This window comes from Urocitellus parryii, chromosome 15 (assembly GCF_045843805.1).
Source record: "Urocitellus parryii isolate mUroPar1 chromosome 15, mUroPar1.hap1, whole genome shotgun sequence".
Classification (NCBI taxonomy): Eukaryota; Metazoa; Chordata; class Mammalia; order Rodentia; family Sciuridae; genus Urocitellus; species Urocitellus parryii.
In genome coordinates, this window is record NC_135545.1 from 54966896 (window position 1) to 54993870 (window position 26975).

Here is a 26975-nt window from a genome sequence, read left to right on the forward strand (position 1 = left end):
ACAGCTCTGTGTTGTGCTTCTGTGTCCCCTTTCCTGAGTGACAGCTGGCCGCCAGGATGGCCCCGGGTTTGCCACAGACCTTAACCCAGACGCCTGGCCTCTAGGTCCTGTTTGCAGTGTGGAGGTGGTGACCGCTCTGGGGAGGCATGTGACATCTACGCTCCTGCCTGTGAGCCCTTCTGGGTCCCAGGACCACCCTCAGCTCCAGGAGCTCAGCCAAGGGACTCAGTGAAGCTGCTGGGGTCACTGGTGGTTTAGGGCAGCACAGGGACCCTCCGCGTCAACAGAGCCAGCCCAGGTGGCAGGAGTGGTGTCAGCCCTGCCCCGCCCCAGGGACCCCACCTTGAGTCCTTAGCATGGACACAGGTGGCCCAGGTAAACAGACTGCAGGACACCCCGGGGGCGGAGAGCTGGCCTTCTGGGGGGCAAGGCCAGGGCTGCCCAGAGCTGGGGGTGCGGCTGCTGTCCGGCAAGGCAGCCCCATGCTGGCCTTGAGGTCCTGGTCTGGAAGCTCTGTCCTGGTTAGAGGACAGTCTCACAGAAGGCTCCAGGGACAAGGAAGAGGTGAGGCCAGCAGGGCTCCTGCAGGGCAGGGAGGCTGGGGAGTGGGGGGCAGCAGGCCATGGCCCAGGAAGCAGACCCACGCCCTCCCCTTGGCACCCCACACAACCAGAACAGCAGGCATTCGGGACAGTAGGGTGGGCTTGAGGCCTGCTGTCCCTGAGGTGCACCCTGGCGCCAGCCCCCTCCTCCTGCAGGGCAGGGACCTGCAGCGGCACCCAGAGGGGGCCACTGTACCCTTAGGACTCAGCGCCAAGTCTCTCCAGAGGCGCCCTGAACCCCCTGCACACACCTCCTGGGCTGCTGGCAGCCCCCTCACAGGCAGGGTGGGTGGGATCAGGCTCTGAAGAGAACACATTTCAACCCTAAAAGGCATAAGAGCTCCACTTGATTGACACTTCAGAGCCACGCACAGAATCGAGCACTTAGCACCATCTCCCTCATGCTCCCAGCACCATCCTGGGCAGGGAAATGAAGACACAGAGAGCACATTAATAGCTCAGGTGGATTCTAACCGAGAGCACCTACCCACAACCCTGTGTCCAACTACCCTGCACTCCATGGTGGGGGGAAGACCCTTAATGTCCGACTCAGTTTCCTCAAAAAGTTAAAGGCAGAATTACCCTATGACCCAGCCATTCTATTTCTGGATACACACTATACCCACAAGAATCTTTAAAAGGCATTCAAACACGTATCTGCACCAGTATTCACGGCGGCACTGGCCACAGCAGCCAAAAGGGGGAGACAACTCAAATACCCACGGACCAGCAGCAGGTACAGAACACGCCGCAGCCAGCATGTGTCACGTGGTCTCTTGGAAGAGGTGGCTTTAGGCACCTGCATCTCTACACCCAAGCAGTTGTCACCATTGACCTGGGACAGGCCAGGCTCTGTTGGGGCTTGCAGGGGACCCTCTGCTCATCCTCACCGTGGTCCTGAGGGGAGGGCTGTGGAGGCCTGTGTTGGAGGACGAGAGGATGGAAACGCGGGGCCAGAAGGACACGGAGGCGGGGAGCACACTGATGGCGGGTCCCTGTGGCGGTGGCCTGAGGCAGGCACTGCTCAGAGAGGGCACAGGCTGGGCCAGGACCACACAGCCAGCCGGTGACCCAGGTCAGCCTGGATCCTGCAGGCTCAGCCCCACCCACGCCCTCCTCGGCCCTCTGCCTCCCTGTCCCGCACAGACCTCAAGGCACCATTGGCATTAGAGGAGGACAGTCCAAAAGGCCGTCAGCACCTTCCTCCCCAGGTCAGACAGCCAGGGGGCCTCCCTCTGCTGGCAGGCCGCTGTCCCTGTGCTGGGATGGCCAACATGCGGCTCACATCTGAACCTGCCACAGAACCGGCTGGAAACCTTGGTCCTGGTGGCAATGCGGTCACCCCTAAAGCCCTTGCCCTCTCCTCCTCTTACCTTTAATGCCCGTCCACTCCCTCCTGTGTCACTCTGCTGGGGGAGCCCTCGAATCCTCCCACTTCCCTTTTCCCATAACTGCTAGGAAACTCAGTGTCCTCTGCCAACCTTGGTGGTTTCTGGAAACGCAGCTGCCTTTCTCGGTGAGAGACACCCTAGCGGCTGTAGGTGCAGCACCCCCCTCGAGCTCCACAGTGAAAACACAGGAACAGTAGCCGGCTCCACTGGGCCAGGATGAAAGCTCCCACGTTCCCAGCAGCTCTGAGATAGCGCGTGGCGGAGCCAGGTTCCCAACCAAGCTCAGGTTCAAAGCCAGTCACGTGGCCTCCCTTCATGGCAGGACCCTTACTGTGCCCGCTCTGTTATTCCTGGATTCTCTGAACAGCCTCAGCCTGGCCCAGCCTTCTGGCCCATGCAGCGGAGCCCTGGAGGTAGCAGGTGTCAACAAAGGCCACATCCTCAGCTCACCTGCTAGAGCACTCTGCCTGGTGTGCGTCCTGGCTCCTGAGCCTTCGTCTGGGAGGACCCTGTGGCCACTGGACACAGGGTGGGCAGGTCACAATGGCTTGGTTCAAGGGGCCTGGGAGAGAGGTCCTATGTCCCCTCACAGGGTCCAGAGCCTTTGCCTGCAGCCACGCCCCTCCCCCAGGGCTGTGGAGGAGGCTGGCAGGGGCTCCACCCCGTCTGCAGGCTGAGCACATGTCCCCTCCTGGGTCACTCCTCTGCTTGGAGCACGCGGTAGAGGAAGCAGACAGTGGAGCTCAAGCCAAGGTGGGTTGTGACTCGGCGCTGCGGCCTGCAGGACAGGCCGCCCTGGCCTTCCCACGCCTCGGCTGACACCTGTGCAGTGGGCCCTGTGCTCCCTCAAGGGGCCCCCCACAGGACTGCGTTCCGCCTGGGTCGACCAGGAGTGTCCAGTCAGGACGACCTGGAGACCGAGGGGACAGGGCTGCTGATGGCATGGGGCCCTCCCGGGTGAGGACAGCTGCTGCAGGAAGGTGGCGGGGTGGCGCGGTGGTGGCGTGACTGAACACGCCAAGTGCCCGGACCGAGCACCTCAGGGGCGTGTCTCACAGCGTGTGAATTACAGCGTGGCGTTTAGACTGAGTGACGTGGACAGGCTGGCACACACACAGTCCTGTCACCATCGACCTCACTGGGTCACAGACGCCGTGTGTGACACACATGGGAAGGGCACGGGCCACTGCCTGGTCACGTCCTGCCCAGGGGAAAGCGCCCTTCTGAAGGACCCTCTGCCCTGACACTCTCTGCAGCAGGCCGACTCCTGCCAGGGCCGGGTCGGGGACAGGGGACAGGGTGGGGCCAGGAGGGAGCTACAGGGCGATGGGCCCACTCGGCTCCTGGGCTCTCCAGGCAGAGCAAGTGGCAGGGAAGGCGGCTCCTGGGACCCACGCTGGGCCGCACCTGCGCACCTTCTGGTCCAGGCCCTGGGCGGAGGGCTCACCCCTCCACTGCCCCCGAGTCGTGCCCCCAAGTCGTGCCCCCAAGTCTCCTCCTGGGCACCCGTTGCCCTCACCTTGATCAATACACCCAAAGCCTCGGCTCCCACCTCTGTGACCTGGGCCGAGTCCTGTCCCCAAGGTAGCTGAAGTCCTTCCCCGGTCCCTTGCCAATGTGACCTTATTTGGAGACTGGATCTTTGTACTCCTGATTGAGTAACTGAGAAGAGATGCAGTCAAGTTCAGGGAGGACACACTCAAAGAGGATGGCCCCGAATGAAGGGCTGGTATCCTTGTAAGGAGGACGAGATCTGGACACACAAAGGGGAGGTGGCCGAGACTGAGTGACATCTGCAAGCCAGGGTCACGGAGGAGCACCAACAGCCACCAACAGTAAGACAGCACGGCCCACCAGACCTCCACTGCAAAATCTGGCCTCCGGACTGGAAGCAACATGCTGGTGTTGCTTGGAGTCATTGTGTGTGGCGGTTTGTCACAGCGGCTGCCAGAACCTAATTCCGTCTTTCCTCACCAGAGACCCTGGAAGGAGCAGAGTCCACGGGCAGCCTGGAAGGCGGAAGCTGTCTGTTTGCCCAGCATCTTCGTGATGAAACCCGCATCAGTCTCAGGGATAGAGGTGGGAGCCGCACAGGCCACCTGTGGGGGCTGCTCAGAGCAGCTCCAGGACAGCTGCCACTGTGCTCTGCCCGAAGATGAAGGTGCCCAGCAGCACAGAGATCACGCCCCAGGCCTCCAAGCAGCACCTGCCAATTCAACGCACCACGTCAGCGCCAGGCAAAGCCGGCCCTGCACCCACAAGCGAAGCTGGCCTGGAAACGTGCTGCTGGACCCCAGGGGAGTCACCGGTTTTGAGAAAATTCTTTTCTCTCCTTTACCTGAGGGGATGGGTTTCTGAGTCAACTTTGGGAAATAAAGTACCCAGGCATTTCCCAAAACCTCCTCTCTCCATCTCTTAGTTCATAATCTTGTTCCTCCCCAATATTTTATCAGAGGGGTGAAGGGCTCTGTTTCAAACTCCCCTCTTCTCATCTACTTAAGCCCCCCAATGAGGGATGAGATAAAAACTGTAAGTCACAGTCACACACCCACTGGGGGAGGAGCCTGGTGGAGGTGTGGGCTGGGGACTGGCTGCCAGCGCCACATTCGTAAGCTTCCTAATATAATCAGGTGAGTCAAGGAGGTGGGGCCATGAGAAGACTCCCACCAACAGCAGGTGGCCAGAGATGGCTCTGGCCCTGTCAACAGAGGCTAGGAGGACCCAGGGGCCAGGAGGGGCATCTCTGGTGAGCACATGTCAGTGGCACCCACGCACACAATGGGTGGACGGCAGGTGTGACCCACTCGATGGTTCAGGACGAGAGCAGCTGAGGAAGAAAATCGTCTTGAGAGCTCTCCAGTAAAAACCATGATGAGCATGGATCATGGGACAGAGCCAAGAGCAAGATTCCAAAGAGCGCACCAGAGACATGCCATTAGGGTGCCAGGTGGCCAGGGTCAGCTCTGGGCTCAGGTGGGGAGAAGCCATGCTGAGCCTGCTCTTTGGAGAAGCTGAGCTTGAGTCCAGAGGGGCTGGGGGACAGGGCCACAGCCGGGCCACACCCTGGCTGTTGTGACTTCAGAGTGTCTGAATTGGGCTGAATGTGACCCCCAAGGCTCACGTCCACCTGGGACCCATGAGTGTGACCTCTTTGGAAACAGGTCTTTGCAGAAGTAACGGCATGAGGATCTGTGAGGAGATGTCCTTCTAAGAGAAGGGCAGTAGGGGACTTGAGACCCAGAGACAGATGGCCACAGGAGGACGGAGGCAGGCAGACACGGGTGCAGCAGCTACAAGCCAAGGACACAGTGGCCACCAGCAGCCTGCAGAGTGGGCAGCCTGAGCCCAGGCTGGTCCCCAGGGCTGGGAGAGGGCGCTTTCCTTGCGTTCGGCCTCAGGAGGTACAAATCAAATCTGCTCTGGTGGCCCTAAGACACTAGAGCGGCATGTCCTCACCTGCCTAGCCTCTGTCTTTGCACCTGTGAATGGGAACCAGCCCCACTCTGTCCTGTCGTCTGCTGATGGGGAGGCTCCCCAGAAGGACGGTGGTGGTGTGTAACAGGCCCAGCGTGGCCGCACCCAGGGCACCAGCAAGACCTGCTGTCTGAGGACACTGCATGAAGCCTGGGTCCAGCCTGCCACCGCAGCTCCCTGACTCCACCAGCAGGCAGCCCGTCCTGCCCTGGGTCTAGCCAATAGCCAGGACCGGGTGGATGTGCATAGGTCGGGCACTGCTGGCTGGGCACCCATCTGGCTCAGCTGTCCTCTTACCATGGGGATGCCCCCTCCCCAGAGGCCTGTGTTTCTCACCCACAGGAGGAGGGTGGACAGAAGCACTCTCACTCCTGGTCCACGGGCACACCCGAGCCACCATCCTGGCTTTGAGGACACTCACTTGACTCTTGGTCCTATGGGCTCGACGCCCACGGCACAGATGAGGCACAGACCTGGGAAGAGATGCAGTCAGCACCCAGGTGACCTCAGGGGCCCCTCGAGGACTTTCCCACAGGTGGCCCACAGGCCAGTCCCTCCTGGCCAGGTGGCACATTGTGGGGGCCTGAGGCTCAACTTGGAGTCAGGCAGGTGGGGGGAGTTCCAGCTCAGCACCCCTCCAACACCTTGGCCAGTGGTGACAATGGCCTCTAGAGCCTCAGTCTCTCAGGGACAGTGACAACACCGCCCACAGCAGCGTCAGTGAGGGTGTGGCGCAGATGAGGCTGGCACCTGGAGGTGCACAGCGGCTGGCAGACAGGGCTTCTTTTCCCTTTGCCTATGTGTACCTGTTTGAAAGTAGCTCTGGAGGGCCCACAGGATCACCACCACCGACCTCCAGCCCGCATGGGAGGGCTGGGACTCAAGGCACCCAGCTCGAGCTAAACCGGAATACGGCGCCCAGATAGGAGCTCAGGGCGCGCGGCTAGGAGAGCTCTTCCCAGGATGGAGGAAGCCCCCCTCCACCCGTCCACCCCGAGCTCAACCCACCAGACAGCCTGCTGCTCCCACTCTGTAAGTGTCCTCAGCCTCTTGATACCCAGCTTCTCCCCAGCCCTCCATGTCAACATCTGTCCCCCAAGGCTGTTGGTGACGCCCTCGCTGCCATTCTACCTGGCCCCAAGTTGAACTTCACTTCCCATTGGGTCTCTGGAGGTCCACCCAGGGGCACCGGCCTCCCTGTTTGACATTGCAGCAGGACTGCGGCACTGAGGGTGTCTGGCTACAGGCTCCCCAATTTTACCATCTGCTCAATGTGGCTGCTCTCCCAGCAGAACTGCAGGCCTGTGGGCCTCAGCTGTCCCCCCAGGGCTCCTCGGGCCCTGAAGCATGCCCCTGCTGGCCCTGGCTGGGATCCTTTGGGGAGAACGCCGGGCTGGGACTGGAATGCGTGCCAACACTGGGAGGTCTCTCAGGAAGCCCTCGCCTCGGGAAAGGGAGTGTGCCAGTTCTGGGACAGGTGGGGACGTCCCTCATGTCTTTTGCACCTGGAGCTATGCGAGTTTCACTGCAATTAAAAAATTAAGCCTCATCCTGCAGTAAGAGGCAGCAGTGGCATGTGGACGAAGCTGCGGTGGGCTCGGCCCTGCCACGCTCCGGCTGAGCCTCCTGGGACTCTGGCCTGGGCCTCCCCATCCGTGGGATCTTGAGCTGCTAAACCAGGGCAGGTGTGCAAAGCCTCAGGCCGCATGCCTGGTGACCAAGGGCCTGCTTGGGGCCCGCAGCCTGCCCACAGGGCTCCCACCTGCCAGAACCTTAAGGCCCCACAGAGCTGGGCCAGCGCAAGGGGAGGGGGGCAAGCCTGGAGGCGGCCACTCACCTGGGAAGATGAAGATGAAGAAGGAGCTGATGCCCCCGATGATGCCAATGATCTCGCTGAGGTCGGGCAGGAACAGGGCCATGGCCAGTGTCACAGCGACCCACAATATGGTCAGCGGCACTCGAACCCACGGCCCCGTGGGGTCAGCTAGCACCAGGGGCCTCCAAGTCCCTCTGCAGCTCCTTGTCCAAAAATCCTGCATCACAGACCTGGAGACCGTGCCGACCCAGAAACATGGCACCCCAGGGGCCCCAGCCAGTGCCGGGCACTGCCAGTCCCCAAGTCCTCCTCCGGTCCCCCATTCTGCCCCCAGGTGCTTACTCCCCAGGGGACCCCCAACCCTCAGGGGCTCAGCGACTGTCAGATGGGCTGCCAGCAGAGTGCAGCACAGGGGAAGGTCCAGCGCATGTGGCTCGGCCCAGTCCTGGTTGGCGCTCACTAGGCAGCACTGGGCAGCTCTGGGTAAACTCCCCAGGCCCTCCGTGCCCGGTTTCCTCCTCTCTCCTCTGAGATAACACAGCCCCACCACAGGCTGAACCCACCCACTAGTTGCCAGCCACCCCCACCCGGCTCACCTCCCCAGGAAGAGCACAATGGGGTAGACCGTCACAATGGAGACGGCGAAAAGGACCCGGGCAACGATGATGGCCACGTCATCACCCGGGTAGGACATCAGGATGTCAGCAGAAACTCCGGTCCCAAACGTCAAGAAGCCATAAGCCCCTGCGGCAGGAGCATAGCATCCGGCACACTCCAGACAGAGAAGGCCAACCCCCCAACACACAGGGCCCGCGGGTTTCCCTGGGAGCTGAGCGAAGGTTCCAGAAGGGCTCCCCATCCCACCCTTCTCCAAGGCCGTCCTGCTGGCCCTCAGCCTGCGATGCCCCTGGGTTGCACTCCCGCCCAGCCCTGGTGTCTGCTCACATCTGGTGCCAGTGGCCTGCCCAGAGTGGACGGAGGCTGGAGGCTCAGTGCTTGAAAATCCAACCTGCTCCAGCCCAGCCCGCTCCTCGGACAGCCCTGGGTCAGTGGCCACCCAGAACCACACAGCTAGTTATGGTGGCCTGAGACTCAAGGACAATCCCCTGGCCTCAGTGACCACGGTCACACCTGCCCTAAAGCACACCTCTGGCCAGGAGCTGAGGCTTTTTTGGCTTTGCTCAGGGCTCTTTCTGAAGGGGATCTGCCAGCTCTGGGTGTCTGAAGCTGACGATCATGAGGCACGGCCCTCCGACTCGGGGCTAGACCGACAAACCCTGCTCTGCTGAGGGCCATGTCCCAGTTGCCTTAGGGTGACTTCAGAAGTCCAAAGTTGCCCGACACGCCTGCTGCAGCCCAAGCCTTTCCAAATCAGAGGCTCCAACAGGTGGATTAAAAAGGCCACCAGGCTGGAAAGTGGCAGGCCAGAAGTCATCCCGGCCCCACCTCAGGCTCTGTGCTGCAATGTGCCCGTGACCTCAGGCATGTCATGGGCCCTTTCTAAGCTACACATCTGAGGATCCGCTGCAGCAGTGCAGCCCTCATGACACTGTGGGGCGCTCAGAATGGAAACTGTGGAGCCAGCACTAGCTGTGGCTCCCCTTCCTTCTGCCACGCCCTGCCCACCCCTGGGTGCCCCGCAGGGTCCTACCTGTCAGCGAGTAGATGAGACAGCAGGACAGCAGGGACAGCACGGAGACCAGGGCCCAGTGGGAGAGGCTCTGGCTGCGCATGCTGCAGTAGATGGAGACGGCGGCTTCGTGACACTGGAGGGCAGAAGTGTGGTCAGCGAGACTCAGGTCAGCAGGCGTCAGGACCACCTGAGCGACTGGGAATACTGCCCAAAGATGGGGAGCACCCTGTGTGTCCAGCATTAGCAGAAGACATAAATAGACCACGGGAGACTCACACAGGCAAGACTGCATGGCTCCAAAAAGATGGAGCCCAGCTCTCTACCTGAGCCCCGAAGACTCGCAGGCATGCCACCCTGAACACAGGGCCAGGCAGGAGAGCATGCCGCGGGGTGAAGTTCAGACAAGCCTGCAGCAGGATTCCTGACCTTGGCACTACTGGCTTTGTGGGTGCAGGTAGTCTCTTGGTGGGGGCTGCTCTGTGCACTGAAGGATTGTGTGTAGCACTCCAGCTGTGATCCCCTGGATGCCCCCATTTGTAACAGCCCAAACGTCTCCAGATGTGGCCAAATGTCACTCAGGAGCATCTCTGCTCTAGGTGACAGATGGTGGAACAGTGGTTCAGGTAGAATGGGTGCCACTGGTGGGAAAAGGCAGCGAGGGGCCTCCCGGAGTTGACAGCGTCACTCAGGAGCACAGACTTAAACCTGCATAGTTCATGTGCAATATGTCACCTCTTACAGGATTTGCCACATAAACCGTGCAGGGGATGCAAGAGCCCCTGTGGTTGGGTGTTGCACTCGGGCAGACGAGGCACTGGCACAGCAGAGCAGCCAGGGTGGACGGACGCTGCCTCCTCTCACACACTCCGCACTCCAGGGTCCCAGCTCCCAGGTCGGGTCCCATCACCTGGTTCCTTGCTCACCACCGCCCCACTGGTCACTCACTGAGCAGGGCCTTCCTGGGCCCCCCTGCAGCTGACCTGCCGCCCAGCCCTACTCATCCTGCTTGGAGCCAGCGTTCCCTCTCACACTTGGCCCCAACAAGTGCTCCTTTGGGTCTGGTGTTCAGCAGCCATCAGCTGCATGATCATAACTGTGGCCACCTTGCCCATCTGGGGCTGCCCAGAGCCTGGCAAGGCTGACAACCATACTATAGTTACCCACTAACTTCCCAACTTCCCCGCAGCCGCCCTTGTCCCTCCCTGTCCCAGGCTCCGTGTCACTCAGATGCTGGTGCGTGCTGGGCATACAGTGTCAGCAAACCGGCCACAGTGCCCTGTCATGGAGCTCCCCTCTCAGAGGTGGGGGCGGCACACTGGCCTCATCCCTCCAGGCCCCACCTGGGTGAGCCCTGGTGCACCTCCCTTGGGGCAGCTGTGTGCCTGCTTTCTTCCTGGGGTCTCCCTGAACCCCAGGAGACGAAGGCCACAGGCTAGCTGAGCCCCAAGCCCCCCGCCACGGGCAGCAGACTCTGGATGAGGCCCGCAGCTCCTCCATGCTGGGCGCTCCTGGGACACACCCTTCCCAGAAGGCCAGGAGGCCAGGAGTTCCGCCGGGCCATGACCTGAGGGTGCTCCTCCACACATCGTCCCCTGTTCACAGCAGACCCCAGGTGCCCCGCATCCCAGGCTCTGCTTTCAGCTCTGTGTGCAGAGGCACGGCGGGGCCCAACGTGGGGGCAGACCTCAGGGTGCTGGACGCACCAGGAAGCCTCCTTCCCTGTGCTCCTGCGTGGGGCTTCTGTCTGTTGACGGCGGGTGACAAAGAGGGGCCCTCAGGGTGGTTGCTCTGCAGGGCCGTTGGGGTGAGGGGGCTGGTGTGTGCAGGCTCACAGCTGCTCTGTGACAGAGGCCGAGCAGAGGTGGGGACACCAGACACAGAGACTGCGGCTGACTATTGGGTGGGACGCTACTGGGCCATAGCGAGGAAGGGAGCAGACACGCGCCACGTGAAGGAATCGTGGTGCCGAGGGGAAGACGCAGTGCCACGGCACTGGTCCCATGTATATGAAAGGCATATAAGGGGAGACCCAGGGACAGAGCAGGTCAGGGGTCCGCGGGGGCTGGGAGAGGGAGGCAGAGTGGCTGCTGACACTTAGGGGGCTCTTTTAGGGCCTGACAAACATGTTCTGAAATTGATGGTGGTGGCAGCTGTAGGTCAACTTGTGCGCTTCAGAAGGGCGGGTCGTACAATAAGTGACCTGCCCCTCAACACAGAGGTAAAACCAAACCCAGAAGACCCAGGGAGGCCTGGGCGGCTGGAATCATCTGGGCAGCCCCTCTGTCCCTCAGGCCCCACACCCAGCCTGCACAGGCCATGCGGGAGGGACTGTCCACTGCTAACTGCGCCTGGTGGCGGTTTGAATGAGGTCCCTTCCTGAGGACCACAGGCCCACCTGCCCCTCCCTGAGCTGCTCAGCCTCCATCGTCTCTTTTCTCCCCACCTCTGGCCCAACCCTGCCCCCACCGTCAGGCAGCCAAGCAGCGCAGCGGGTGGCCTGGTTGCTAGGAGAGCTAGCTGGGGCAGCCGAGACAAAGGTGAAGCCAGGGCCAGGCGCCCACCATGTGGCCGGGGCCAGGAGGGGCAGCCAAGCTAGACCAGATCACAGCCAACAGCAAATCCACGCTGCGCATCTCCCAAGATGTTGGGTGTGAGAAGAACTGCCTGAGCTGCTGGCTGAACCCCAGCAGCGGCACTGAGTCGTTTATAAAGATGAGAAACAGGAGTGTTTCAGATATTCCAAAAACGCTTCTCAAAAAAAAAAGGCAAGACGACAGCAGAGACTGGCTGTGGGAGGGGGAGGGCCTGGAGGCTCAAGGCTGGACTGCGCCAGCCCTCGAGCTGGGTTTTACCTGCAGAGTCCTGTGGTGGGGGGTGGCATCAGTGGAGGGGAGGTGGTTGTTTTTAGGAGATGGAGGCAAAACTTCCCCAAAGGAAACCACGAAAAAAGGAGGCAGCTGCCAGGAGAGCAGGGAGCCCCAGTTCCACAGAGGGGGCGTGGGCCGCCCCTCCTCCACCACCGCCCTCCGCCTGCCCAGGCCGGCATGCTGGGGGCTCCCTGTGCTGCGGCCTCCGCCTGGCGGACCCTCCTCCACCTGGCTGCGCCCCCATCCTTCCAGAGTCCTTGCCCCCGCCCGCCTCTGCTGGGGGGGCCACACCAGCTGCCTTCACTCCTCGCCTGCCTCTGCCACTTGGTCCCTCCAAACTGTGAACCTCACGAGACACAATCCTTCTCACCTGGCCCCTGGGACAAACCCACCTGCAGGCCTGGTGTCCTGGAGCATAGGAGGGCAGCTCCAGGCCTGCCCGCCTGGTGACAGTCTGTCAGCACTCTGCAGAGGGGGACAGGCTCCAGGTCCTCACACTCTACTGCAAACCTAGCACACATGGGGCTGCTGCTGGTGAGGACTAGGTTCCCAAGTTCAATGACAATTCACCACCCACCAGGGAAGCCAGACGCCAACCCACTGACAGTCTCTGAAACAGCCTCTGGCCACTGTGGGTGCCGAGAGCCCAGGGCACCCTAGAACAAGTCCTCGGACTTCTCCCCGACAGGAGCAGGGAGCCTCGGAAACGGCCACACTCTGAACTCACCTGAAAACCAAAGCAGATCGTGGGGAAGACACTGAACACAGACGTCCAGGGCGGAGGGCTGTAAGTCACAAGAACAGGCGTTGGTTAAGGAAGGGAACTCAAACCACCCGCAACTCGAGAGGATGGATTTTAAACCATGCCAGAGGCCTCACCTGAGCACGGCTACAAGATGAGTTGTTTTTTTTTTAAATTTCTTTTAGTTGAGGATGGACACAATTCCTTTATTTATGTGGTGCTGAGGATCAAGCCCAGTGCCTTCTACATGCAAGGTGAGTGCTCTGCCACTGAGCTACAATCTCAGCCCACAAGATGTGGTTTTTATTTTCTTTTAAATATTTATTTTGTAGTTGTAGTTGTCAGTACCTTTATTTTTTATTTTTATTTTTTATGTGGTGCTGAGGATTGAACCCAGGGCCTTGCACATCTACCGCTGAGCCCCAGCCCCAGCCCACGACAGGCTTTGGAGGAAGGAAGGAGGGCTTGTTAAATGCTACGCTTTCTAAGTAGGTCTTTGCCGACACTGGACACCACGACACTCTCCAGGTGGGCAGGACGGGGCAAGCCTGCTCTGGAAGCAGCCCCTGCCCTCCCTCTTCAGCTGTCTGCTGCCAGTGCAGTAGAGGGCAGGGGCAGAGGCGGCCTCCACCCCACACTCCAGTAATGCCAGGAGGGTGTGACCTCCTTCCAGGCCTAGGGACAGAGGTGTGCGTGGGCAGAAGCTCCAGGTGGACCCTCTCAGGGCTCCCAGCCTCCTTTCACAAGCACCTCTCCACACCAGCCTCCAGCAACCCTGGGGACACAGAGCAGAGCAGGCAGCAAATAGTGCCCCCGGCAGACTAAGCATTTCCTGATAGAATCGGGCCCCAAAGAGGTGCATGTCACCGTCAGGAACCTGCAGGTGTGGTCCCTTAGGGCAAAAGGAACTTGGCAGATGTGGTTAAGGGCTCCAAGATGGGAGCCCAACATCATCACAGCGTCCTGGAAACCAGAGAACCCTGCCTGGCTATGGTAGGAGGGGACAATGATGACAGAAGGTGGGTCAGAGGTACACTGTGGCTGGCTTTGGAGGAGGAGGAAGGGGCCACAAGCCGAGGCGTGTGTAGCAGCAGCTATAGGTCGGCAAAGGCAAGGATTATTGGATTCTCCCCTGGTGTCTCACACTCACACCCAACTTCAGCCCAGTGACACTCTTGTTGACCTTGCCCTCTAGAACTGTGAAGGATGCACTTGTGTCAGCCTAACTCACTCACCACCCCTGGCCAGGTCTTCCTTGCTCCTCTACCACTAACCCCTAGTGCCCAAGCACCAGAGGCTGGGTGCAGACCTCGGGCTGGAGGCCTGAAATGCCAACGCCAAATCTCCAAGCCAACGCCAACCACCCTGCTCCCTCCAGCCTGGCCACTGCCCTCAACGGCAGGCACCCGGGCCTGACAGCGCCTCGACACCTGTTCCACACCTCCAGCCACCTCCACGGGACCTCCTCCTGGCCCTACCCCTCAGGCAGGACAGTGTCCCCTTCCCTCAGGCTACTCAAGCCAAGAGCTCAGGTTCCTATCCACTCCCTTCTCAACGGCCTCGAATGGACCTGTGACCTGCCGTGGGATCTGTGTGGCTGCTGCAGGGTGAACATGCTGGGCCCCTCACTCGGCACAATCCAGAGGTTCCAGAGAGCACAACTGAGCCCAGGCCCCCAAGAGCCACAGGCCATGAGCTGGCCCTGCCATGGGCCAGTCGGACACAGCACATCCAGCATCTGGCCTCATCTCTCTGGAAGCCCTGTGGTCTGCAGTGTCAGGACACAGTGGACCTCCTGCCTGGTCTCCCCGTTTCTGCCTGACTCTGGAGACCACAAACAACCAGGCGAGCCTTTTTAAAAGAAAATCACGTCACATCCCTGCTATGCTCAGAAGAGTGCTGTTCACGACCCACCCAGTGCAAACCAAAGTCCTGCCACAGCGCCGAGTGCTTACCAACACCCCTGCCCCACTTTCTGTCCTGGCTGAGTGGCCCACCAGCTTAGCAGCCCACCAGCTTAGTGGCCACCAGCTTAGCCTCCTCACGGTCCCCTCTGCCCCAGCAACCTGGCTGCTGGGTTTTGCTGCATCCCCCTGTAGGGACACATCTACCATGGCCAGGAGCCCCAGGCTAGTGTGGGCCTTCAGCACCTGTGTGGCCTGGGCCTGTAGCTGGTCATCCCTGGGGATGGCTGCAACCTTTCTAAAGAAGGAAGGGGGCTTTCCTTGGCCTTGTCATGCATAAGGAAAGAGAGAGACCTCACAGGAAGGGCCAGGGCCCTGCAGGAAAGCCCAGGAGTCCCACATGCAGGCTCCCCATGAAGAGCTGTCTGCGCAGACTCACCTCAGGGAAGGACGGGGCTCCTGCACGAGGCCATGGGGCCAGAGGTAGTACTGCACTGTGATGACCAGGGCCAGGTAACAGGAGGCCAGGGTGCCTAGGGTGCTGACACAGACGGGTGGGCGTCAGGGTGCCAACACTGGGCGACAGCCAGTGCAGGGAGGTACACACTGGCATCCAAATTCCTGCCCTCCCTGGCCAGCACGGTCGCATTCTCCTCCTGAGCATGCGTCCCCTCATCTGTACAAAGGGCAGCAGCACTGGCCACTCAGGCCAAGAGGCTGGGCATGTGGAGTTTTGAAGGTCACTGGCGTCCTCGGGGATGATAACTTGCCCCTCACTAACAAAGGCCAGTCAGCTGCTCAGACTTGGCACCCAGGTCAGGGTACCAGCAGTCAACCTCAGGAAGAGGAGAAGACGGTGGCTCGGCCGTATGTGACACAGAAGCTCTGTGGCCTGCCACGTCTATTGTTCCAGAGGCAAAAATCTACCTCTGCTCACATGCACTGAGGGAAAGGCCTGTGCAGCCTGGGTGGAGGTGCCCCACGCGCCTTTCTTCAATAGTAAACCCAAGGCCTCAGGGGGGAAAAAAATCAAGAAAAAGCTGTGCGTATCTCTGTGCCTGTGTCTGGCTGTGGGCAGGACAAGTCGGTGACAGTTCAAGAACACAATGTCATGTCACAGCAAGCTTCTTGCCGATTTGTGTTTCCCACCAGGGGCGAGTGTCGTTTCTACAAGCTTCAATCTCTTCCCTTCTCCCCTCATCCCTCCTAATGCCAGCATTTGCCAAGGGGAGACCCGGTTGGCACGCTGCTCTGCCTGGAAGCGTCTGCAGCCCCTGTACCTTGTGTATTTCTGGACGGCGATGTCCCGTGGCAAGGACAGGGGCAGGATGACCAGCATGGAGAGCGTGGGCAGGGTGAAGCGCTGGGTGGCATACCACGGCTGCAGGCCGCCCGGCAGGAGGGAGTCACACACTGCCAGAGATAAGGCACAAGTGAGCCACCGAGCTCGGTGGTTGGCTGGGGTCAGACTGGGACCTGCGGGGGACTTCTGGCTGTGACTCTGGTAGAGAGCTGCTCTACAGCCTAGCTGCAGCACAACAGCAGCCCACACTTGGTGGTCCAGAATCGCCATGACCCAGGTCGCCAATCAGGAGAGTTAGGGCAGAGTTGAGCCAGCCAGGGCTGCCTCACGTGGGGACCAGGGCATCTTGGAAGGGTGTTGAGCTGATGGTGATTGCTCTGGAGCCTCCTGACAGCCCATCTGCAGGACAGAGCTGTCCCAGAGCCTACCCGACTTGAGGACAAGGTGCTCAGACCTCACCCACTTCCAGGGGAGGGATAACAGAGAAGCTGGGGCTATTGCTATTCTGCCACAGCTAGAGGGCTAACATGGAGCAGATCTGAGGCAGGACAAGGGGCAGGAGAGGACGTCCACTGGAGCAGGAGGCAGTGGGGTTCTGCAGCTGGAGCGTCAGGGCAGGTGCTCCGAGCTGGAGATGCTGCGAGGGTGCGGATGCCGGAGCTCACAGGTGGGTCATGGGAAAGAGCAGGCGCTCACCCACCAGCTCCCTGGCCGCCAGGAAACTCCAGTTCAGTGTCAGGGCTATGCCAGATTCTTCTCGGAGGTGCAGTTTCTAGGATATTTCCTGAGGTCTTCAGCATTACTTACAGTGGTCATTTTTACCCAACTCACTGACTCCCCTAAACACCCCAACATCTAATTAGTTCCCCTTCCCAGGAGCTTTGGGCTTGCCAAAGAAAGTCATATCCCCAAATACCTAACCAGAAACATGGGTGGTACTCTCCACCCCAGTCAAGAGGGCAACTCGCATCCTGATCAGCACCATGGTCATGGTGCTCCAACACTGGTCCTTCAGCCCTCCTCAGCACAGCACTAGCAGTTCACCACCAGGAAACTTGAGAGAAGCAAGGCACTCTGTGGCTACTCGCCCACCAGGAGGGTCAGGGAGACCAACTGTGATGCTGTATGACAGTGTTTCCCAAGACATGGTGGCCTTAATTCCAAAATCCCATGGCCAGGGACCTTTTCATACAGGGATCAAAGGTCAGAGAAAAACAAATGGTAAATGGTAGACTTAAACCTAACCCTATCACTAATTACATTCCAATTAAGTCTAAACAATCCAATTAAATGTCTTGAGATTGTCAAGATGACAGAAAAATGCAAGAGCGGAACAGATGCTGTCTACAAGAAATGCATTTTAAAATTCCAGGTCAAGTTCAAAGTACAAGAAAAGGAACAATGTCTACTGCACACATTGTGATCTGAAGGGAGCCAAGCGGCCTATCTACAGCAGAGAAGGTGGACTCACTCAGAGATAAGGCAGAATGTTTCATAACGATAACAGAATGTCCCTAATCACAGAGCTTCAAAAACCAAGAAGCAGAGATTGACAAAATTAAAGGGAGAAATGGACAAATCTGCAAATGCAGCTGAACTATTGAGAAAATAACTAGAACAAAATAAAAAGATGAACAGGGCTGCCACAGGAGACCTGCACAGGGCTGCTGCCCACCTGGCCTGACACCGGTTCCTGCACGCTGCACTCAGCAACTGCAGAACACAGCTCCCCACAAGCGCACAGAGTGCTACCAAGGCTGACCAAGTGCTAGGCCACAAAGTCCCAACAGATCTCGGAAGACTGACAGCTGGGGTGTGGCTCCGTGTAGAACCCTTGCCTAGCCTGCCTAGCAGTTGGAACCCCAGCACTGCAAAAACAAAAAAGTTGAAATTACCAAGTTCTCTGTCCACAAAATAATGAAGGTAGAGATCAGAACGGGATCTAAAAAACTTCCAAACAAATGGAAATTAAACAACACAATTCAAACATCCCATTAAGTTATAGAATAAATGACAGCAAGAACTAGCAGATATTCAGGATGGTATAAAAATGAGAGCAGAACATATGGACACTGGTAAGGTGCTGCTAAGGCAGTGCTTAGAGGAAAAGTCTTAGCAGGGGACCAGAAAGAGTCCATGTCACTTAGGCATTTCAAAATTGAAGGCATTACTGGGCCTCTTTCAGCAAGGATTTCTTGCAGTTGGCTCCATCTCCCCGTCTGTGAAATGGGCTGTGACCACTGGACATCCCATGTAGGCATGGTCTCTCCTGTTCAGCCCAGGACCACTGCTCTACTGCTGATCAGTTTGAGTCTCCCTGCCCCACCATGTTGGGAACTTGGATGTGCAGCCCCTTGGGCCCTGCCCAGTATCTTGTGTCCCACTTAATATGGGCTCTGTACCTTGGGCCACTCTGACTCTTCAAGGATACTTACACTTCTCCAGCTGGTCTCCAATTACCCTGAAAAAAGCCACGGAGATCATGAGCAGGTTGATGATGAAGCAGGCCTCACACAGTTTCCCGATGGTGGGGCCACAGAGCCCATGGACCACACCCTGGTAGGTGGCCTGGCCGCTGACAGAGGCCGCGTAGCCCAGGATGACCAGCCCACTGATCAGGAAGACCAAGGAGACCTGCAGAGAAAGACTGTGGGACTATGCATGCTCAGGTCAGCAGCCCCAGGGCCTCCACTGGGCCTCTGAGGAGGCCAGGCTGGGGACTGGCTGTGGAACCTGCAGCCTCCACCAAATGGTCTTCCACTGGGCCTTGTGGAGGCCAGGGCTGGGGACTGGCTGTGGAGCCTGGAGCCTGCAGCCTCCACCAGATGGGCTTCCACCCCTCCCTACCCTGAGTCAGAGCTGCAGAGCAGGTGGAGCCCAATGGCCACTCTGGCTCTGCAGACCTGGGTTCTGACCCCATCCTGCCCCAGCAGGACAGAAGAGACAACAGGAGTCCAGAGAGTTTAAACTACTCCCCTGGGTCGCCTGGGTGTGGGTGTGTGCGGTTAGGAACCCAAGGAGGAACAGTAGGCCTGGGCCCAGAAGCTAACTGTGTGTGGCCTGCTGTGTGGGGGCCAGACCATCCGCCCCTGCTGCTTCTTCTGTGAAATGGGTACAGCCTGCCCACCTCAGCAGGCCTGACCATGGCAGGGGACAGGCCTAGCTCAGGGCCCTCTCAGGGAAGTGGTGGCCATCCTTCAGTGCTCCAATCTCCCTCTATGTCGGCTGAAATATTTTCCCCACTGTTTACCATGATTTCCAAACATACAGGAGAGTTAGAATGATTTTGCAGTGAGCACCACACCCACTTCCCAGCTTGGGCCAAGGGCAGCTCCTGTTCATGGCTTCAGTCTCCACCCACTGGCCAGGCCTCTGCAGCTCGCAGCCTCCACTGATGGATGCATCTGAAGCAAGCTGCTGGTATCAGTGTGCTTCCCCGACACGCTGCCCGCAGCTACAGAGGGCCATGTGTTCCCAGTCCTCCCGTGGAATTTACACACAATCAAGGGCAGGATCTTCCGTGTCATCAGAGCTGCGCAGGAGATGCACGTGGACACCCACTCCTTTTGGTGCACAGTGTTCCACAGTCCCTGGAAGGTCCGCAGGCCCCTTCCAGCCAGCTCTGCCTGTCTTTCCCTGGAAGAAACCCCTGACCTCCCCTTCCCCCTGTTCTGTGTCCCTATCTGGCTTCCTCCACTCGGCATAGCTCTGATGACAGTACCCTGTGCTGTGTGTGCTGCTGATCACCATTTTTGCAGAGAATGGTCCACCACGTGCAGGAATGGTGCCCCAACCTGCAAACCTGCGACTTCGACTTAGTTTTTGCAGATGTCAGTGATGACGAAGAGTCTTAAAGCATGTTGTAAGAGCCTCAGGTGAAGTTGCCAGGATCATGCAGCTGGCCCCAATTCCAGTGATGAGCATCCTTCTGGGAGAGAGGAGGGGCCCCAGGAAAAGCAGGAGGTGGAGTCTGCAGTGAGGTGGTCACGCACAAGCTGCAGGCCCTGGGCCTCCAGGGGCCAGAAGAGCGTGGAGGCAGTGGGCCCCTCTGACACCTTTGACCGACTCTGGCCTCCAGACTGTGGGAAGATGTTCCTGGGGCTTTAAACACCCATCTGGGGTGCTCTGTCCAGCAGCTGGGGGAACAGACTCTGGCAGCTGCGCAGCTCTGCACACCCCAGCACGGTCATGTCTGGCTCCGTGAGGACCACACCACATTTCTCTGCGCCAGAGAAGGTGCTCAGTGAAGACCTTCCGGGGTTGAAGGAAGTGTGAGAGGAGCTTCGGCCCAGAACCTCCCCCAGGACCAGTGGCCAGGAAGCGACGGCAGGACAGCAAAGTCTGGCAATCTGTCCCAGGTCTGGCCTTCACAACTCCCAAGAGTCGGAGGTTCACCAGTTACACCTCCTTCCACCGCAGCCATCGGAGCCCTCCAGCCTCTGCCCACTGAGCTCCTGGCAGGGGTCTGGGCCTCCTGGGCAGCTCTGGAGGAGAAAGGATGCCCGAAGGTGGCCCCTTCCCAGCAGCAGAGCCAGATTTACGTACGGGTGCTCAGAACTTTGCCTGTGAACCACCCGGCTGTGACTGACCTCACCAGCCACGGAGGAGAATGTTTCCTGCCCAGGGCCACGAGATGGACTGTGGCCTCCCCCATCAGCCAAGCAGATAGAGGGCAAGACCCCAGAGGCCCTGTTCCTAGACAAGCAGCCTGCGGATCCCACCCAGGAAGCCGAAGCGGCCACGCAGCCACACAGGGCTCCAGAGCACCTCCCGAGACTTACCAGCTCCACCAGGAAGGCGGGCCCCACGCCCCCGGCCTTGTGGAAGGCCCAGGGGAAGCTGAGCAGCCCCGCTCCCAGCGCGGACTTCAGGAGAATGAAGATGGCGCCCACAGAGGACAAGCTGCGGGTGGCAGCGGCAGGGAGGGGCTTTTCTGGAGGGCCTCTGCCTCCTCGGGTCTGTCCCTCCATGGCTGGGGACAGCAGAGGGACAGAGAGAAAGGCTAGTCTTTGCCCCCCCTTCCTTCACAGCTTCAGGCCTCATCCCCAAGACCTCAGATCCCTCCCTCCAGGGCAACCCCTCCCCCGCAGCCCTCTTCCGCAGCCCGGACTGGCCTGTCCGAAGCGCCACTCAGGCATTAGCTCCATGACCCCTGCCCTCACCCCTCCACTTTCTACCTGCTTATTCTCACTTCTGTTCTCTGAACCCCGTGGTGATCCTGACCCCCTGTCCTTCCCCCCTTCAGTCCTCCAACTCCCTCCCCCATCCACCCTCAGCCCACTCCACCACCACCAAGCTTCCAACCTTCTGCACCCATGGCACTCCAAGCCCTGGTCCTTACCACAGATACCAACGCTAAGGGGCCAGACAGTCCCGGCCACCAGGGACAGGTCTCAGGCTCCCTCCAGCTGCCTCTGCTGCATTGCTTGAGCAGGGAGGGCTGCCGAGGAAGAGCCCACCTCAGCTGGGGATGGGCTGACCGCTGATGACGGAGGGGGCCCCAGAGGGCATGTGGGGTCAGGGCCCAAAGGCCAGGGAGACAGGGACAAGGGGTCAGAGCCACCTTGCCAAGAGTTTGCAGCTTCTGAGACAGCTGACCTCACCAGGGAGTCTTAAGATACCCCCACAGGCCCCTCCTCGGGGTGGGGCTTCCGAGGGCTCTGAAGGAGCTCAGCTGGCTTCTCCAGGGCGCCGCCCTCAGGTGCCCCTGTGAGGCCCCCAGCCTGAGGGTGGGGTGGAGGTCTCTGAGCTGAGCCTGCCACGGATTGGCAACGTGACTCCTGGCCAGACCCTCATCTGTAGCAGGTGTGCCACGTGGGGTGCCAGGGGCTTCCCTCCCCCGCTTGCCCTGGGAGCTCCTCCAGCACGGGGCTCCCTCTCACCTGAGGCCTGCCACGGGGCAGACTGCTCACCTCTAACAAGCTTGATGGGGAGGCAGCTGCAGCTGGTCCCGAACCACACTTGGAAGGGGACCCCTCTTCAGATGGCAGAAAGGTGGCACTGGCCCCGCTCTGAAAGAGGCACACGAAGTCCGGTCTTGAAATGGAGTCTGTTGGTTCCCAGAAGCCAGCCCCAATCCCATTCTTACACTCCTGTGTACCTGAGTCCCCCGGGGCAGCTGTGTTCTGGCTGCAGCCCTTCCCCAGTGCTTCTGCCCCAGCGGGTCCGGCTGGGGCCTGGGAACCTGCGTTTCTGATGAGTTCCCAGTGCTACTGAGGCTGCTGGCTGGGGGCCTCCTGTGGGAACCGTGGCTGGAAGCTATGTCAATGCCCAGAGCCCCACCCCATCCGGGCAGCCCACACCTGTCAAACACCAGGGGGGCCTCAAAAGGCTTTTTCCTTGTGTGCTCCTAAGGTCCCACCCTCTGATTTGGTTACCTCCTTGAGGCGCACACAGCCCAGCCGTGCTTAATATATGCTTGACCGGCTGTGACCAGTTTCTCAGCATGCATGCACAGGTGGAAGGAAGCAGGGCTGGAGGTCCAGGAGCTCAGGACTCACACAGCACTTGGGCTGCCACCATGTGTGGGCTGAGAGCCCAGCTTTCGAGAACGTCCACCTCAAACACTGAGAATGTCACCATGGTCCTGCTGCACACAACAGGGCCTGGGCTCAGGCAAGGGCCGTGAGAGGTGCCCAGCATCTCACCTTGAAGGCTTCAATGCCACACACCTCCCTGCCCCTCTGACTCTGACAGTGCTGGGGACAGGCTGGATGAATGAGTGAGCACATGGACGAGAGAAGACGAGAAAGGGAGAGTCACTGGGTTCCCCTGACCCCGGCCTCTGCGTTAGGTTCCTGTGGCTGCTGTAACAGCACCACAAACCAGGTGGCTTAAAACAACGGGCATTTATTCTCTCGTGGTTCTGGAGACCAGCAATCCGAGGTCCAGGTGTGAGCAGGGTGGTGCTCCCTCTGAGGGTTCTAGAGGGCCTCTCCTGCCTCTTCCAGCTTCTGGGCTGTGGGCATTCCCTGGAGGAGGCCACACTGCTCCGACCTCGGCTCCACCTTCACGGGGGTTCCCTGTGCCAAGGCTCCCAGGAAGGCCCCCGGCTGGGGCCTGGGATCGGGCACTGCTGGGAAAGGCCTTTCCTGCCTTCGACTCCTTGTCCTTCTCACTGGAGTGAGGTCGTTGAACCTTGGGCGATGCTGCTGGGCACAGCCGGGAGGGCAGCAGGACAGCAACAGCCTGGGCCAAAGGAAGAGGCGTGCGGCATTCATGCAGCCTGCCCTGGCCCTGCGAGCTGCCGAGGCTCGCCCTCTGCCCACTCCTGGCCTCCTGAGAGCAAAGATAAAGAGCCCTTCATCAGCGGCTGGGGACTTTGTACTCCTTAATCTGGCTCTGGGGGCTCAGGGGCATTTTCCTGTCCCTGCCGGTGGGTCCCTCATTAGCTGCCCATTAATGTGCATGACTTGGAAATTGGCCACTGGGCTGTGAAATTCCAGGCCGTGGGGAAAACCTCTTAATTCTGAGGGGCTTTGAAATCCACCCTCTGCCGGCATCACAGGGCTGCATGACCTTTCCTGGGCTGTGGAGGGGCACCCTGTGGGGCCCCATCTGCAGCAGCCGGGTGGTGCCCCCCCAGAGCCCTGCTCCCCGCCCCGCTGGCCCCACACAGCCTCCTCCGGCACAGAAGGCAGGCAAAGAGATGCGCAAAGGCGGCTCTCCCCAGCACCCACACACCCTGGCCACCCCTGGATCCTGTCTTCTCCCCAAGGAGCGTGACAGAGGACAGGCCAGGGACTCCCACGGCAAAGTGGCTCTGCTGGGTCCCTCTGCACTCACACCTGTCAGGGATCAGGGAAGCAGACTGGTGCCAAGCAAGGGTCTCAAGCTTGTGTCAGGCCAGCCGGGTCTTCTGTGGTGGGACCACAGGGAGCGCAGCAGGCAGAAGACACGCTGCCCATGCCCACAGTGAGGGCTCTGCAGGTGCTAGTGACTGCTGGGCCCTGTTGCCCATGAGGAGGGTTCTTTGTGGGAGATGTCCTGTGTGAGCAGGGTAAAGAAAGGCGCAGAGGAGAGTGTAGGTGAGCAGGATGGCTGAGGGCAGCCAGGGCACTCTGCTGAGCCACTGCGGGCATGACATCTCCATGCAGCATTGCACAGATCCCCGCGGTCAGCCTCTGTCTGCTTCTTCATGACACCAGGTCCCTGGGGACACACCAGCACATGGACTCCCAGCATACCTGTGACTGTGGCTGGCTGGGACAGACAACGGGAATCCACACCAGGGGTAAAAGGGACCCCTGGGAGCAGGACTGCTGAGGTGAGGGACTCGCTGCACCCTGCAGGTGCTGGCCAAGCACACAGCCTACAACACTTTGCTCAGGGACTTGAGGCTCCCTCCAAGGCTCATAGCAGCAAGTGGTCAGGCTGAGGCTGGACCCAGGCAGTCTGAGTCCAGAGCCTCTGACAACTTCCCCTGAACGTTCCTCCAAGGTGGAGCCCTGGAATCCCACTATCTGTGGCTCCAGGACAACAAACCTATTGGCCAGACTCCAAGCCACCTCTCCAGACCCCAGTGACCCTCTTCTTCTGAGAATTGAGCCCTGTTCTATAGGAACAGGGCTCCCCATCAAGGAGCTCTCTCTCCAGGTTCATCTCAGCAGCAACCCTGTTCTGCATTCCTCCCAGGACTGTGTCCCAAGACCTCTAGCACCCAGACACCTTCCTAGGGTGTCACTGTCCCTTTTAGAGTGAGGATAGACATGGAACACTGAGCAGACACCAGCAGGAGAGAACAGGAAGTAAGGACACAAGTCCTGGAACTGAGCAGGACAAGTTCACGATCTCCTCTGCTATCTGTCCCAAGTCAGGGTGGCAGTGGACATCCTTGGGCCTCCTCTCCTCTGCGAATGGGACCAGGCTGCCTGTGACGGTGACCAAGGTGCATCACCACAGGCACAGAGCTCCAATGGCAGCCCCCGCTGCAGGAGGCAGGGTCCTGCTCCTGGGGCTGCTCTCTGTTAACGCAGCTCCCATGGGTCTCAGGCTTCCTGGATGCAAGGCTGCCCTTGCTCAAGGCCGCCATGGCCTGTGGCTGAGGCGGAGCTCCACCTGTCAGAGTGTCCCTGTGCAGGCTCCCTCCTGGAAAGGCCCTGAACACCTGGAAAACCCCACTCTGTTCCCGACAGCCTCTGCATGCACTCTGGGTATCCATGCTAGTCCCCCTGTCCTCGTTCTATCCCAACTGTCTGACTTAAGCCCAAAGTGTGTGTATACCCTGAGCCCAAGCTAAGTATGTTCCATCATGGGCTGGCAGGGCCACCGCCACTACAGAGGCCCCTGAAGTCCCCTTGGCAAAAGCAGAGTGCAGCAGAACTGCTCACAAGGACAAGAAGCACGACAGATGCCGACCTGGGAAACCAGACGGACCCCTGAATCTGTGGAATGCGGGGATCTGTGCAGTGCTGCATGGCGATGTCATGCCCGCAGTGGCTCAGCAGAGTCCCAGGCAGGAAGGTCCCAGGGCAGGAAGAGGGACCCTCGCCCAAGGAGGCAGGTGACCCCAGGCCACGCAGCCAGCATGGAGGCAAGCTCTCCAGCCCAACACCTCTGGTTGGAACATCATCCCACAGGGTTATCACCTAGCAGGTTAGACTGATGCCACTAAGAACAACAGAGAGTTTTGGTCACTTCACACAAATAAAACCAACCAACCAAAAAACAAACAAAAAAACCCCACTTTATTCAATCACTTGCCAACATTAAAAACTGGAAGGTTTCATGTAATCCAGACTTCAGGCTTCTGTCACATCCAAAGCTGCGCTACTAGACAGGGCCTCGTCCCCAGGGAGTCCCATCCCGCTGCCCTTCCCACTGCATCCTGCCTGCTCAGAGTGCTAGGGGTGTGCCGGAGCGAGGCAGCCCACACATGGGAGGACTGGTAGGGAGGCCAGAGCACCACCACTGACAAGCAGGAGCCACTCTGAGATCCACTGCCAGCTGCTGTCTGTGAGCACGGCTGTGCTCAACACCAACAACCGGGAGGCCACCCGTGTCGAGAAGCCAGCACTTCGGCCCACAGCAATGCCACCGAAATCCGGCAGGCAAGAGTAGCACAAGTGCAAGAGAGCCGCTGTGCCAGACTCAGGAGAGCCCTGGCCACAGCCCCAGGCCCCCCACCTGTGATGTGCAGATAGGCAAGGGCTAAGCAGTGTCAGGCTGCCTTGGAGCCAGACGTCACCCCAATACCCACACAACTAACGAGGAAAGTGGAAAAACTGTACCTTAACGAAATCAAAAACACTTATGTGTCGAGGAACACCACCAAGAAGGTGAAAAGCCAGCCCGACAAGTGAGAGAGAACACCCCAAGTCTGATAAGGAACCTGTCCTGGGAACATATAAAGAACTCAGGTGCATAATCAGAATAAGAAATGGGCCAAGGGGCTGGGGCTCAGCGGTAGAGCACTCGCCTAGCATGTGCGAGGCCCTGGGTGAATCCTCACCACCATATAAAAATAAAGATACTGAGTCTAACTACAATTAAAAAAATTAAATATTAAAAAAAGAAAAAAGAAATGGGCCCAGGCTCTAAACAGACACCTCCTGAGACTCGCAAGCCGACAGCCAGGAGCCAAGGAGCCCCAGGCCTCTTTTCAGGGAAACAAATCCAAACCACCGGAGACGCCCCCTCGCGCCTGCAGCGTGGCGCTGACCAAAGAGAGGGAAACCCCAGTGCTGTGGGGAGGGCCGCTGGAAGGGCAGGAGGACAGGTGGTGCCAGCACCTCGGGAACAAGCCTGGCGGTTCCTCGAGAGTTCAGCAGAGCTTGATGGTTTCAGTCCCAGGCATGTGCCCAAGAGAAAGAGAAACACACCCCACCAAAACTGCCCACGAACACTCCCAGCAGCGCCAGAGGGAAACCACCAAGTGCCCATCAGCAGCAGGTAGACGGGCAGACTGACCACTGGGGGTGGAGGAGTGTTGAGGCACAAAAGGACAAAGTTTGACACATGACACATGAGAGCCTTGAGGACGGGACTCAGAGTCAAAGAAGCCAGTTGCAAGGACCACCTGTGAGTCACCCTGAGTTGGTGACAGCACACAGCACAGGGTTTCTTCTGGAATCTGACAGTGAATGGCGATGGCTGCCTAACTCAGCAAACCCCAGGACTCCCTGGACAGGACACTTTAGAGTGGAAAGTGTGGTCTGTGACTTAGCTCTCAGTAGAAAAACTCACAGGCCAACTGGCACCTGTTCCAGGTTGTCACCAGAGAGAAATGAGAAGAGGAGCCAGCG

The 26975-nt window shown here is 59.3% G+C and overlaps 1 protein-coding gene across 1 annotated transcript; it reads right to left on the reverse strand.

Annotated features, from left to right (window-relative positions):
- Positions 1–4105: 4105 nt before the first annotated feature.
- Positions 4106–20702, reverse strand: Slc38a8 (solute carrier family 38 member 8). Its single transcript, XM_026411434.2, has 10 exons — positions 20514–20702; positions 18168–18366; positions 15710–15842; positions 14869–14970; positions 12511–12568; positions 8935–9049; positions 7880–8027; positions 7305–7513; positions 5889–5940; positions 4106–4199 (listed from the first exon to the last, which is right to left on the reverse strand). Exons 1-10 carry the CDS (start codon positions 20700–20702, stop codon positions 4106–4108), a joined length of 1299 nt encoding a protein of 432 aa, XP_026267219.1.
- Positions 20703–26975: the final 6273 nt, after the last annotated feature.